The sequence below is a fragment of the Panthera onca genome, chromosome C1 (assembly GCF_046562875.1).
Source record: "Panthera onca isolate mPanOnc1 chromosome C1, mPanOnc1 haplotype 2, whole genome shotgun sequence".
Lineage (NCBI taxonomy): Eukaryota > Metazoa > Chordata > Mammalia > Carnivora > Felidae > Panthera > Panthera onca.
Genome location: NC_138346.1, coordinates 184,568,240 through 184,581,916, shown reverse-complemented (window position 1 = coordinate 184,581,916; position 13,677 = coordinate 184,568,240). Strand labels below are relative to the sequence as shown.

The following is a 13,677-nucleotide window of genomic DNA, read 5'->3' as shown; positions in this document are numbered from 1 at the left end:
ACAAACCTCAATGGTCAAGCAGTGGCCAGTGACTATCTCCAAGACAGCAATTTCAAGCAGGGAAAAAATAAAGAAAACACCACTTGCTAAGGGGAAATGCCAGAAAAAACCTAGGAGGAGGCTCTAAGTCAGCTCAGTAATAGGTCACTTATAGACAAAAGGGGAAGAAAAGCTATGCTAGAGGCCCTGCCTGAAATTCCAACAGCATGGCTGGGAAACACCAAAAAGAAGTAAAATGCATTTGGAAATTGCTCAGCAACATGAACTTATACCATGCTCCCTTGCCAGAGACTTGAGTCTAAGAGACATTTCTAAACCAGAAAGAGGGAAAACAAGAGCCATAAATATACCATATGGAGCTTCCAATCTTTGGTGTTTAGGGCATAATAAAAACCCTCAGAGCTATAAATGTAAGTTCTCAAGAGGCAATAAACATTGGAAAGTAAAGGCAACTGCCTGCTAAGGGTAGAGACCTGACCTTCATGTTATAACACTTTCATTTTCCCCTCCAAACTACTTACAGGAATAACTGCGTAGACTGTATCTTTTGCTGCAAAATACTGCTGCCAAATCTGTACAAAAAAGAGAGGGTGTCTGTGACATGTGGGTAATCTTTTCAACCTGCGCCAAGAAATGGTGACAGCTTTCATTGCTCAGAGTAATATGCTATTTGACAACAGGGAAGAAAACCCAACGTGATGCTTTTATTACTAGTACATGATTACAAAAAAGATTTAATACCATCTACTCTTCTAGACGATTAAACTGTAACTCTGTAACAAATTCCTGCCAGGAATGGACAAATGGATTCCATGATCTTGTTAATCATTTCTCTCAAGATGTGATGTGCCTGTATGTAACAGACATGCTCTTTTATCTTCTTTTTCCCTTCCCCAAACTCTTATTCCCCAGCCAACTGTGGGCCTTGTCAGACAGCCAGGACATCAGTCATTCAGAACTCAGTGTCTGGAGTCAGGCAGACCTGGATGCAAATCCCAGCTCCAATCATTTGCTGGCCATGCTACTTTGGGCAAATTATTAGAAATCACTATATAACATCAACATAATCATCAGTAAAATAGCAATAAAACCAACCTAACAGGATTGTTGTGAAGACTAGCTGAAATAAAGTAGGTTTGTGCTTAGCACAACAGAATTATAATGCAAACCAGAGACAAGTGCTCTGAGGGCAACAAAGAGGCACTTAACCCAAGTTAGGGAATGAGTGCCAGAGGAAGGGATACTTTTGCTGTATCCTGAAGAATGAACAGGGGTTAGCCGGGTGAACAAGGAGGCTGGGAAGACAAACACCATAGAAGAGACATATTCTAAGCAGAGAATGACAGCATCAGCAAAGGCACAGAAGTTGGGGAAGGCATCGCAGCCAAGGTGACACCTGAGAGAGCTTTTGAAAAACAGGCCACCTTCCTTTAGAGATTCTCTGCTTTGTCAACATTTTCATTAAGATGGGTGAGACCTACAGTCAAAAAGAATGAAATCTTGCCATTTGCAACTACATGGAGGGAACTGGAGGGTATCATGCTAAGTGAAATTAGTCAGAGAAAGACAAAAATCATATGACTTCACTCATATGAGGACTTTAAGAGACAAAACATAAGGGATGAACATAAGGGAACATAAGATGAACATAAGGGAAGGGAAACAAAAATAATATAAAAACAGGGAGGGGGAAAAAACAGAGAAGACTCATAAATATGGAGAACAAACTGAGGGTTACTGGAGGGGTTGTAGGAGGGGGGATGGGCTAAATAGGTAAGGGGCACTAAGGAATCTACTCCTGAAATCATTGTTGCAGTATATGCTAACTAATTTGGATGTAAATTTAAAAAAATAAAAAACAAGTTAATAAAAAAAAATTAAAAAAAAAAAAAAAAAAAAGATGGGTGAGCCCTAACTGAAGACACTAATCAAAGTATGATCTAACCAACACAGAGTATAGAGGACTATTACCTCCTAGGACCTGGGCAAATCACTCTGTCAATGCAGCCTAAAGCTGCTTTGCCTTTCTTTTTTTTTTTTTTTTTGCATGTCAGACACTGTCTTTTCATATTAAGGACAGCACATCCAGCTATTTTTATTTAATCTATATTAGTAGATAGGTCATGAACCAACACTGAAATTTATAGGATGGACAGATGTTTACTAACACAATTGATCTTGGTTACTCAAAATGCTTTTAACAAACAAACTTATGTCTAAAATTGTAAGTCTGAATGATATTCATCACATGATCAAGCTGCTTGGGCCTGGCTTTTCTCTCTCCTAAAGGACATGCTTGGTGTCCACTTTCTATTGGCACTTCTTCCCAAAGACAGTTTGAGGTCTCCTACAGACTTTGCATAAGCCTCTATTAACAGAAGTTAGAACCTGTGCTGTTCTTATCTGTTTTTGTGTCTGTCCTTCTACTAGGTTAAAACTCCTTGAGAGTAAGGGATTCTCTCATTTAATTTATGGGTCTGACATACAGTCTGACATTTAATAGGTATTCAATAAATGCTTCTGCTGAAACAAATGATACAGCACCCGAAGAAAACTTGTGGCAACTGGCACAACTTCCGGAAAGGGAATATGAAGCAGAGTCAAACAGACAGGGGTCTGAGTCCCAGCTCTACCACTGACTAAGTTACTTAATCTTACAGTTTCCTCAGTTGTAAATTGGAAGTAATAGCACCTACTTTACAAGGCAGTTATGAGAATTTACTGAAATAGTGCATATGAAGCATTAAGTACAGGACCTGACACACAGTCTACTGCTTTTATTATGATTTTGATTTTCTCAATATACCTAAAATAATTAATGGAATTACAAAGAATACCAATAGATCGACTATAGTCTAATTAGAGAGAAAAGAATCACAGACATGAAAATGTAAATAGCAATGCAAATCAAGGCATGTGGAATGACCAAACAGGCAGGATAGATGGTAAGTGCTTTGAAGTGCCCAGAAAGTTTCCTGAAGGATAGCCTATAACAGAGGACTCTGAATGCTAAGCAAATGAATATGGGAAGTCACCGAACATTTGCAAGCGGGTTACTAACAAAATACTTATTTTTATTCATTTACTTAAAAATACAAATGTAGCACTCACTCTGTGCCAGGCACTGTTCTATAAGCTTTATAAATATTAACTCATTTAATTCCTCAAATACCTCTAAGAGATAAGTACTATTATTATCTTCACTTTACAGATAGGGAAACTAAGACCCAGAGAGATCAACTAACTTATCAAAGTCATTCATGTAGAGAGTGGCAGAGCCAGGACTTAAAACTGGCAGCTTGGCCTAGAGTCTGTGTTCTTAACCAATATACTATGCTTCTCCATAATGAAACTGGTAAGGTTATGAGAGGTGGAAAAGCAGCGAGAAAAAAGAGCAGGGAAACCTATTCAGACAGGTAGTACAGCAAGCCAGGAAACGGTACTGATTATTTTATTTTTTGAGGGAGAGAGAAGGGAGTGCACATGAGCAGGGGAGGGGCAGAGAGAGGAAGAGAGAGAATCTTAAGCAGGCTCCACACCAGTGCAGAGCCTGGTGAGATCATGAGATCATGACCTGAGCAGAAATCAAGAGTTGGATGCTTAACTGACTAAGCCACTCAGGCACCCCAGTATGGATGACTTTAAATAAGATGTGGGCAACAGGAATGAAACAGAAAGGTGAAACGTGAGTTGGTTAGACATATAGGAGTAAAACCAATAAGGACAAGCTTTCTTATGCCATTCTTTTTCATGTAATTCATCACTTTTCCTTTCTATGACCACCTTTCATTTTGGCTAGAAAAAGGTATCAAGAAATGTATGCTGCTTTCTACTTCCAGATTTGGTTTACAGAGCACACATTTTCATAAAGTATGCCAATCCATTTTCATTCATTACCTGTCTTATTTCTTCTGCAGTTTTGTCTTTCACCATCTCAATGTTAAAGATTGAACTGAGAGTCTGGATGACAAAATAAAAGGCAATTAACATCCACAATTTAAAAAATAAAATAGCTTAGCTCTATCTATAAGCCTTGTCAGATGCAACATATCAGGACAGTGGAGCAGATCTTCGGTAAGTAGAAAACATGTATAAGAAAATCTGCATGCCCAGAGAAGTGAACCTCTAAGCCCAGGCAGATTTTCACAGTACTATTCCTGGAGAGTATCTATAAGTACTTTGTGAATGCTTCATCCTCACTAATGAGCACTACAGCACCTTGTAGCTGGTAAGAGAAGAAAATCTGGTTGTTACCTTAACTGCTATTCTACCAGAGGTGGCTCCTTATTTGCAAATTAAATGAGCGTAAACATGCTTTGATCTTTCAAAAAAATACTTCCTATAGAAAGAAAGGGTATCTTTATTTCTATATTACTGTATTTACTTCATATTTCCTATAGCACCCCCGGGACCCAGACTATGCTAGAGGTTATATCAAGGACATAAACATTTTTAGAAACATTTCTCATCTCCACAGTTGGAAAAAAAAAAAAATCGCCAAATTGCTGAACCATGGTAAATATGTTCAAATTTGCAGCCTCTTGTTATAGATGTTCCACATGACTCCAGACTTGGATCTTTAACTAGAAACCTACCTTGTCCTTAGTGAATCCTCTGCTCACAGGCTGTTTCCCCAAGGGGTCTGTCTGAAATACATGTTGAGACAGGATATTTATCTGTGCTTTACTCATAAGAAAAAGACCACAAAGCTAGGTGAAGGGCCCAATATCTCATTTTAGTAATTTGACACTACAGAACTCACTTTTCTCTATTCTATATAGTAACTGTACACACTGTCCGAAGAGTTATTATTTGTGATATAACTTTTCTATGACTAAGCTTTTGAGATACAGAGATGAAAAAAGATTCTTTGTTAGTAACTACCATCTAATGGTACTGACAGTCCATTCCATACCTGCCACTATGGACATGAGGGACTCCTTCCCAGAATGAGAGCTGCTTGGGTTTCCTGTGCTCTGCTCTCTGATCTGCTCCAAAGTGAGCCACAAAGAAGGCAAGAAATGAAAAAATGTATTTTCCAAGGCTACTTCTTATCTGTGACAGCACTTCTGATGGCAACCATCCTCATCAGACTAGAGTGTTTTCCAGCACACACTCTTTTTAATTTTTTTTTTAATCTTATTTTTGAGAGAGAGAGAACACGAGTAGGGGAGGGGCAGAGAGGGGGAGACACAGAATCTGAAGCAGGCTCCAGGCTTTGAGCTGTCAGCACAGAGCCTGACGCAGGGCTTGAACCATGAACTGTGAGATCATGACCCGAGCAGAAGTCAGACGCTTAACCGACTGAGCCACTCAGACATCCCTCCAGCACATACTCTTAATATTCCCTCCATCAAATTAGTGATTATTTCTTCTCCTGCCCACTATTTCTGAGAAAGGCCACATCCAGGAAATCCTATTTTGAGATTTCTGATAGCATGGATGGTTTCTTCTGAGTCTTCCTCTGAATTTCTTAGTTCAAGTCCACGCCTTTCAGAAGAAGGAGTATAATCTATACCTGGGATTCTGAGGCTAAAAAGCACTTTCTGCACAAAACCCTGTCTTTTCTTATTCTGTGCCTTCACAAATTCAAACCTTTCATAAATGATGCCCACAGACTGGTACCCATAAATTAGACAAAAGTCTGGTGTAGAAAAATCTATTGGATACACCCTGGTCTTTTTGGTCATACCCCTATCCTGTGGCAGCATCCTAATGCAGTCTGTCCTTCATATGTAAACTTTCCAGAAAAGAGAGAATAGATTTCATTTTCATACCACTCACCTTCAGATGCGTTGTGAAAACAAAACAAATGAAGCCCTCCACCTGCACAGCTGCCTTCTCCTCTTACTCACTAAGCCTGATGTATTCTTCTCCCACAATGTCCCTCCAATCCATTCTTTATTTCCATTTGCACTTATAGAAATAACAAATTTAAGCTCTAAGTATAAGCTTAGTGTGTTTTATCTAACCCTAAGACACCTCTTAAGAAGCACCATTATTTGATGCATCAGAAAATGACGCTAACTAAATAACATAGCATACTTTCAGATCACATCAATTTTAAGACAATTTTGGAAATGTTAAAATGTAAAAATTAAAAAAAGTAGGCTTTGGAAATAATGAAATAAGGTAATTAAAATTATAGTTGAAAGTATGTGCCCAAAGTGTCAAGAGCACTTAATAAAACATTAAAATGGGTACATTAATACTCCCCTACAGATGCTTTGGAAATCTGTGTGGACAACTTTTCTATTATTACAATAGTTGACTGGACGAAGACATTTGTATTTATGGGACGGGAAGGGGTGCCAGGCGCTGTGATCTTGCTGATGAGTTCCACATAATGAATTTTCCCTCATCCTGCACAACTTTTCAGGGTCTAGCCAAATATCTTTGTAAGTGAAAAACCTTTTTACAATTACTTGCATCTAGAATCTAATTCTCTTTCTTTTTTTCTTTCTTTCTTTCTTTCTTTCTCTCTCTCTCTCTCTCTCTCTCTCACTCTCACTCTCTCTCTCTCTTTTTAACACGGCTTTAACAAACACTGAAATTTTCAGAAATGCAATTATTATATAACTTAAAAGAAGGTTGTACATCATGGAATCTCATGAGGATCACTGAAAACAACATCGCTTATGATTTGGGAGTTTTTTTAAAGTAATAATGTAACACCCCTATACCAGTCAATATTTGCTGCTTACGTCTTCATGGGGATTTCACATGGAGGCGAAAACCTCTGATGACTGCATTAGGTTTCACAGCATAGTTGTGCTCAAGAACTTAGATACTAAATTTCACTTATAAAAATTTCATTTGTATCATTCACTCATTATAGAAAAATATCATTCATATCATCTACTAAATAAGTATTTTATTAAAAAGTTCTTTCCTTTATATTACAGCTAGGGCATTATATTGATTTTTTCCCCCTGAAATTATGTGCACCAGTGGGTTACACTGTCTACATACCATTTCAGTATAGAAAATGGAGAATTAAAAAACCTTTTTTTTTAAAAAAGGGGATGTTGGGTCTCATGTGGTAGGGAACCAATGACTCAGAGTTAAGAAAAGGCTTTGGGAATGGAGTCATTAGCCCTTTTCTATCTACCTAGATAGTAAAGACAGAAAGTCATTATTTACCCAGGAGTTGCCATAATTTAAATTACATTTTAGGGGCGCCTGGGTGGCTCAGTCGGTTAAGCATCCGGCTTTGGCTCAGGTCATGATCTCACGGTTTGTGAGTTCGAGTCCCACGTCAGGCTCTGTGCTGACAGTTCAGAGCCTGGAGCTTGTTTCAGATTCTGTGTCTCCCTCTCTCTCTGTTCCTCCCTCACTTGTGCTGTCTCTCTCTCAAAAAATAAATAAACATTAAAAAAAATTAAATTACATTTTACTTACATTTTATCTTGTCATCATAAAGTTGAATTTCTAACTCTGTTTACAAAAGGGGACAAAGAGCTTTCCCATGTCACATTAAAAGTTTATAATATAGTAATATTTCCAAGAGCTACTGACTTGTAATCTTGGCACTATAAATGTTTATTATAGGAAATTATATTTGTTAAAATATTGTAGTAGAGACCTGTTTGTTCACATAAAGTTGTAAACTATATTTGTCATAGGAAGTTGAATTTGCTCCCCAACCTTGCAATGATTAACCCAGTACCTATTGCTTTTGTTCTAATGAACTCACTCAGTTATTAAAAAACTGAGCGGATTCTCTTAAAATTTAAAACACCTAAGGCAAAAAAAGTTATTCTCCAAATTAAATAAAAATCTCTCATTCTAAAACACAATGCAGAATCCCAGTTTTCTACTGTATGTTATCTCAAGTCTACACCTGGATTACTGCATATCCTTCCTGGTGTTAGCCTCTCCCACTCCAATTTGTTCTTTTTCTTTTTTTTCCCCCAAGTTGTTCTATGTACCACTTTAGATTAGTATTTTTTTTTAATGTTTATTTTTGAGAGAGTACACGTATGTGTGTGTGCATGTGCGTGCACACACAAGTGAGCAGGGAAGGGGCAGAGAGAGAGGGAGAGAGAGAGAGAATCACAAGTAGGTTCCACGCTCAGCATGGAGCCCAATGTGGGACTTGATCTCACGATGAGATCATGAGCTGAGCCGAAATCAAGAGTCTGAAGCTTAACTGACTGAGTGACCCAGGTGCCCTTAGGTTAGTATTTTTCAAATCATAGGTTGTGAAATCAATTTACTAGATTGTGACCAAAGGTTTTTAAAAGAAAATAAGATGCATTGCATGTACTAAAAGTAAGCATTGTTTTGTAAAAACTTTGCTTCAGTTATAATCATACACATGTGTGTACTGAACTGCAATGTAAAATATATTTCTTACTGTGGCTCATGATCAAAAAGTTTGAAAAGCACTGCATTAGATTTCAACATGCTTTCCCTCAGCTTTGATTCTTGTTTAAGGATAATAATAGCTATGAAGCACTTTTTTGTCCCCTGATCCCTACAGCCCACTGCCATGTGTGCCTTGCTTTGACCACTCTACTGCATCCCCCCAGAAGCATGCCTTTTTCATCCCTCTGTTTCTCTACCATGACCACAGCACCTTGCCAGAAAGAGCAGGATACCCTTTATGGATGGAGCCTGAGATGAATACAATGAGGCTACATTCAGGGGGGTGGAGCACTGGTGAGCCAAAAACACATAGGGGGCAGGTCTTACCTTCTGTTCCACACATTTGATAAAGTCACCTTGCCTGGAGTGCCCCACTGGCTGCTTCCGAAACTCGCTGCGCTTCTCTAGTCGGGATTCAAAAGCAGCTGGGTCAGATCTGATTAAAGGTAAACCAAAAATTAAACTACTTGAGCCTTTTTGGATTTGGAAATAACAAAGCATCATGTTCCACTTCCAGAGAGAGAGGACACAGGCATTCAGAGGTTGAAGGATTTGCCTACAAATCAAGAAAGTGGACAAAGATATCCAGTTATTTAACAACTGTTAATCCTCAAGGGGCCTGTGTACGATTCTTCTCCTGCAGGATATTTCCTAGGGTGATGCAGAGCTTGGTCCCTCAGGTACTTATACTCTACATCCTTGGAATTCAGTCCTCAAGATGGGAAGGGGACTTTGAAGTCATCTTGCTTGGTTGTCCTACTCAGGCAGGAGTCTAATAGTCCTAGTAGATGTTTTTACTTGAACACTGTTACTTGAACACATTTAGTTCTTGGACATCCTCTTTCCCCCACTCCCAGGTTAAATACTTGTTTATTCAGATGCAGATGATTCAGAGGCTTTAGGCAGCCTATTTTGCAGGAGATTTAGTATCTGAGTATCTCCCTGATTCTCTCCCAAGACCTTGCTCCCGCAGATGGAACAGCAGAACTTGTCCTTTGTGTCAAAATGAAGCTAGTCTTCAGGCTATGTTGGGGCTGACATCCTTGTTAAGAAGTCTCCAGGCTGTGTAGGCAACAAGGTGATATTTGCCACTGTACACTTTGATGAAGACCTCATATAGGGATTCCAGCTCCTGGGCCATGAGACCTGTCATAGGTGAGGTCTGCAGGATCCAAGGGCATCGTGATCACCGCTCTGGTGAAGTCCTTCCCGGTCAAGGCATTGTATGGGACTCCTCTTCCATAACACTCCATTCCTCCATTCCAGAGGAACACCACTCCCTTCATTGCCATTACATGGGCAGATCGTCTTCCTCCCCTCCACAGCAGAGCAGCAACTTAGTACACAGTCAGGCCAGCGGTCCTGTCCTGCGGGATGTGGCACCCACCCAGCTGGGACTGCAAATGCCAGGACCAGGGTAAGTGCTGCAAGCATCCACAGCTGTACCTGGGTCTGCTACGGTGAGTGGGTAGAGTGAGTGAGGAGCAGCCCAGACATTGGAGTCTGTGCACTCCCACCTTGGACATCTTTTATTATTAAAACATCTGAGCCTAAATCTATCTGTATCTTTCACTCCTAGGAACAAGAAAAAAAAAATGTCTAATTCTTTTTATCTGAGTACTTGAAAATTACTATTATGTCACCCTCTAAATTTTTCTCTAGGTTAAACTTGCCTTAGTTCTTTTGGCCCTTCTTTATATTGTAATTTGTGAATACTTCCTCACTATCAACCTGCTCTCTGGAATTTGTCCACACTCTAGATATAGTGGGTCTGGAGCTAGATCATATCCTCCCAATTCACCAAAGCAGAGTATGATGCAAAATCCAGATACTAGGCTGGAAGGGGTCAGCAGGGCACACAGCCTTGTCCTGTTATTGGCTCAAACCAAACCTGGGGCTGGTGCTACAAGAGCCCAGGTTTTCGTGAGTATAGAGAGACTGACAGATACTACAACGTGAGAACCTTGTGTGGAACACTACAGAATATGGACATTACCCAGAGTCAGTGTGGGTGCTTTGGAAAGCTCACTCTTTAGGAGATGTCAGTATGTGTAAATATTGATGGGAATGATCTAGTGGGGAAGAAGAATAAAACCTGCCATTCATTGGTTCATGAGTAAGAATGAATGGGAGCTGTGAAGTATTCAGGGTATGAGTAGACAACTCTGCTAAGATGCCTGCCTGCCTGTGGAAGGGATCAATGAGAAAAGACTGGAGGGGAATGTAGGTCAAGGAAAGGTTTTAAAGATGAGAAATTCTTGAGAATATATGAACGTTGCTGAAAGGAGAGCAAAAATTCTCATTCCTTTATTCTGTCATTTTTTTCAAAAAGAGAAGACAGATCACAATAGCAGCAGTGAGCTGGACTGGGGTGGAAGTGGTGAAGGCTAGCTGGTGGATGACTGCAAGAGTCCAGGAGATGACGGAGGAGTAAATTAAGGCCATGGAAGTAGAGGTGAGACAGAACTCAAAGAAGTTAATAGTACTCAGTCTTTGGTTTCCCAAACCAACTGCCTGCCTACCCTGCCAAATTCTCTCCCAAGCCCCTTTAATTTCCATCTTTGATCTCCTTCAGTTCTTCCCACTTAAACTCTTCAGACCCTCCCTTGGTCCCCTTACACCCACCTTAAGCCTCTTGATCTCCAAGTCCTTTTATCTGGAAGTTGAGAAGAAGTGTTAGGAATCCTGGATTCCAAGACAGATGAATCCCAACCAGCTGTGTGACCTCTGCCAGATCTCTGACGCTGATTCTCAGTTTCCTCATCTTAATGAGAGGATTCGGTGGTTGATCCAACCGCCACACCATTAGTCTTTGACGCCCTGCTCCCTCCCCCAACCTCCTTTCCTTGTAGTTAGGGCTGTGGCTAGAAACCTGGGAACCCCAGTTCTAGGCCAGGCCCCAGTGAATCAATATGTGACCTTGAGCAAGTCAAGTCCCTTCTATGAAAGGCTCCACGTTCCCATTTCTATAATGAGGGCAGGTCTCTTGGAACTGCCTACTTCATAAGGTCTGACACATGATTCCACCTCTGCATTTTGAGAACTAGAGCACAGAGACAGACAACTGAGGGAAGAGCGAGGACTTTGCAGAGACTCTCAGCTCTGACCCTAGCTGTGCGATGTTAGCAAGTGACCTTGCTTCTCTGAGCCCAGACGCATCATCTATAGAGTAGTGACAGCAACCGGGCCCGCATCGCAGGGCTGTTCTAAGCACCAAGGGCGTCGGACCCACCAGAAACGCGGGCCGCGCGCCGTCCCTCCCAGCCCGCCGCCAGCCGGCCGGCCGGCGCCCGCACCTGCGCAGCTGCTGGATCTTGTCCCGGTAGCGGTCGTAGAAGGGGTTGGCCTCGAGCTCGGCCCCGGCCCCGCTGCCGTCGGCACCCCCCGCGGGCCGGCCCGAGCCGCGGCGCACCGGGAACACACGCAGCTGCGCGGGGGACACGAGTCCCAGTCCTAGAGCGCGGCTACGCACCGCGCACAGGCCCCGGTACAGACCGGCCACCTGCAGCACGGCGGGGCCCGTGCCACCGGCCGCCGCCACCACGGCAGCCATTGCCGCCCCCGCCTCCTCCTCCTCGTGCGCGTCGGCCTCAGTCCGCGGCCCGCGCGCCGGCTCCATCGCGCTCCGGGTCTGCCGTGCCCCGGCTCCGGCACCGAGGTTCCGCGCGCGCAAGGTTCCGGGCCCCGGAGAGGGCGAGGTGAGGTGCAGAGGGGAGGAGGGAGCTCGCCGCTCTGCCCACCGCTCGGAGCGCCACGGCCCGCCTCCTCCCTCGAGCCCGCTGGCCTCCACGCCCTCCCGCTCGGGTCCAGCAGTCTGTGCGCTCCAAGTCTCTTCTTAAAGCCGCTCGGGCCTGCTGCTGGTCCTCACGGAGATCGCTCCCTCTCAGATTCTCTTGGCACTCGCCGCAGTAGTTGTCCTTCAGCATCCAAGGCCCTTTCATCAACTAGAATCACAGTAACAGCTTCTCTTTTCTGGGTTTCTGTGTGCAGGACACTAACTGCTTCATACCCTGTGAGGCAGGCTTTTTCCTCATTTTACCAATGAAGAAACTGAGGCTGAGGGTCATTAAGAGAACTTGTCTAAGTTCTACCCAAGGACTGAACTCTTTGCAAGATGCCAGCTGCCTCCGAAGCCTTGTCTCCCTCTGCTTCCTGACATCCACTTTGAGCACCAGCCAAACTGAACTACCCTCCTCCCTAAAGAGACACCTGGGTCTGTCCCTGACAAGTCTTTATTTTGGCTGCTTTTGATGCTTGGAATGCTCTTTCTTTCCTCTCTCTTGACCCAATACCATCTTCTTTTAAGTTTATTTATTTATTTTGAGAGAGTGTGTGTATGAACAAGGGTGGGGGGGGACAGAGAGAGAAGGAGAGAGAGAATCCCAAGCAGGCTTCCCACTGTCAGTGTAGAGCCCAATGCTGGACTCCATCTCACAAACCATGAGATCCTGACTTGAGATCAAGAGTGGGACACTTAACCGATTGAGCCACCCAGGTACTCCACCACAGTCTTCTTCATCCCCTTGAACCACGTGGGAGCTCCTGAGGTTATGGACAGTGACATCAACATCTCTGTGTCCCGCTCCCAGCACAGGGCCCTGAACAAGCCTCCTACGATGGCACTGATCAATTTGTCTTCATGGAAGTCCTTCCTGTCTGGGTCTTACCTGGTAGAAACCCTTCCTGAATGGTGGATTCCTCTGGGGCAGGGACAGGATCTTCAACTCTTCTCAGGCTAACCTATACTCGTGGAGATTGGCCCTGGGCCCTGACATGTGCTGGAAGTAGTGTGGTAGACTCTGAGATTAGTAAGTCCTTCAAGTGTGCTGACCTATACCTGCCTCAGGATCCTTGCACTGGCTGATCCCTCTGCTTGGATCTGCATGAGGCTCCCTCCTCATCATTTATGGCTCAGTTTACAAGTCAGCACCTCAAAGGGACTTTTCTTGATGCCCCCTATCCCTTTATATTCTTTATCCCACTACCTTATTTTATTCTCTTCATAGCAATTCTATCTGAAATTCTTAGGTAGTTATTTCCTTGTTTACACTTATTCATGGAGCTTACATTCTAGTGGGGTAAGAGACAAAAAATAAACGGTTCACCCTTGAACGACACGGGTTTGAATTGTGCAGATCCACTTACACGTGGATTTTTTACAACACTGTAAATGTGTTTTCTTTTATGATTTCCTTAACATTTTCTTTAGCTTACTTTATGTGTAAGAATATGGCATATACTGTATACACAAAATATGTGTTAATCTATTGATGTTATTGGTAGGGCTTCTGGTCAACAGTAGGCTAT

At 42.5% G+C, this 13,677-nt stretch overlaps 1 protein-coding gene across 2 annotated transcripts in view; it reads right to left on the bottom strand.

Moving 5' to 3' along the window:
• ATPAF1 (ATP synthase mitochondrial F1 complex assembly factor 1) overlaps window positions 1-12,115 on the bottom strand; it is a 28,122-nt gene extending 16,007 nt beyond the window's left edge. Inside the window, exons 1-5 of one of the 2 annotated variants that reach the window (XM_060626574.3) lie at window positions 11,667-12,115; window positions 8,698-8,806; window positions 4,596-4,646; window positions 3,898-3,960; window positions 522-572 (exon numbers count right to left, since the gene is read on the bottom strand). In XM_060626574.3, the coding sequence (XP_060482557.1) occupies window positions 522-572; window positions 3,898-3,960; window positions 4,596-4,646; window positions 8,698-8,806; window positions 11,667-11,989 (597 nt within the window). In that variant the 5' untranslated portion in view covers window positions 11,990-12,115. The remainder of the gene's footprint in view (window positions 1-521; window positions 573-3,897; window positions 3,961-4,595; window positions 4,647-8,697; window positions 8,807-11,666) is intronic. The other variant, XM_060626573.3, reaches the window with a different exon arrangement.
• Window positions 12,116-13,677: the final 1,562 nt, after the last annotated feature.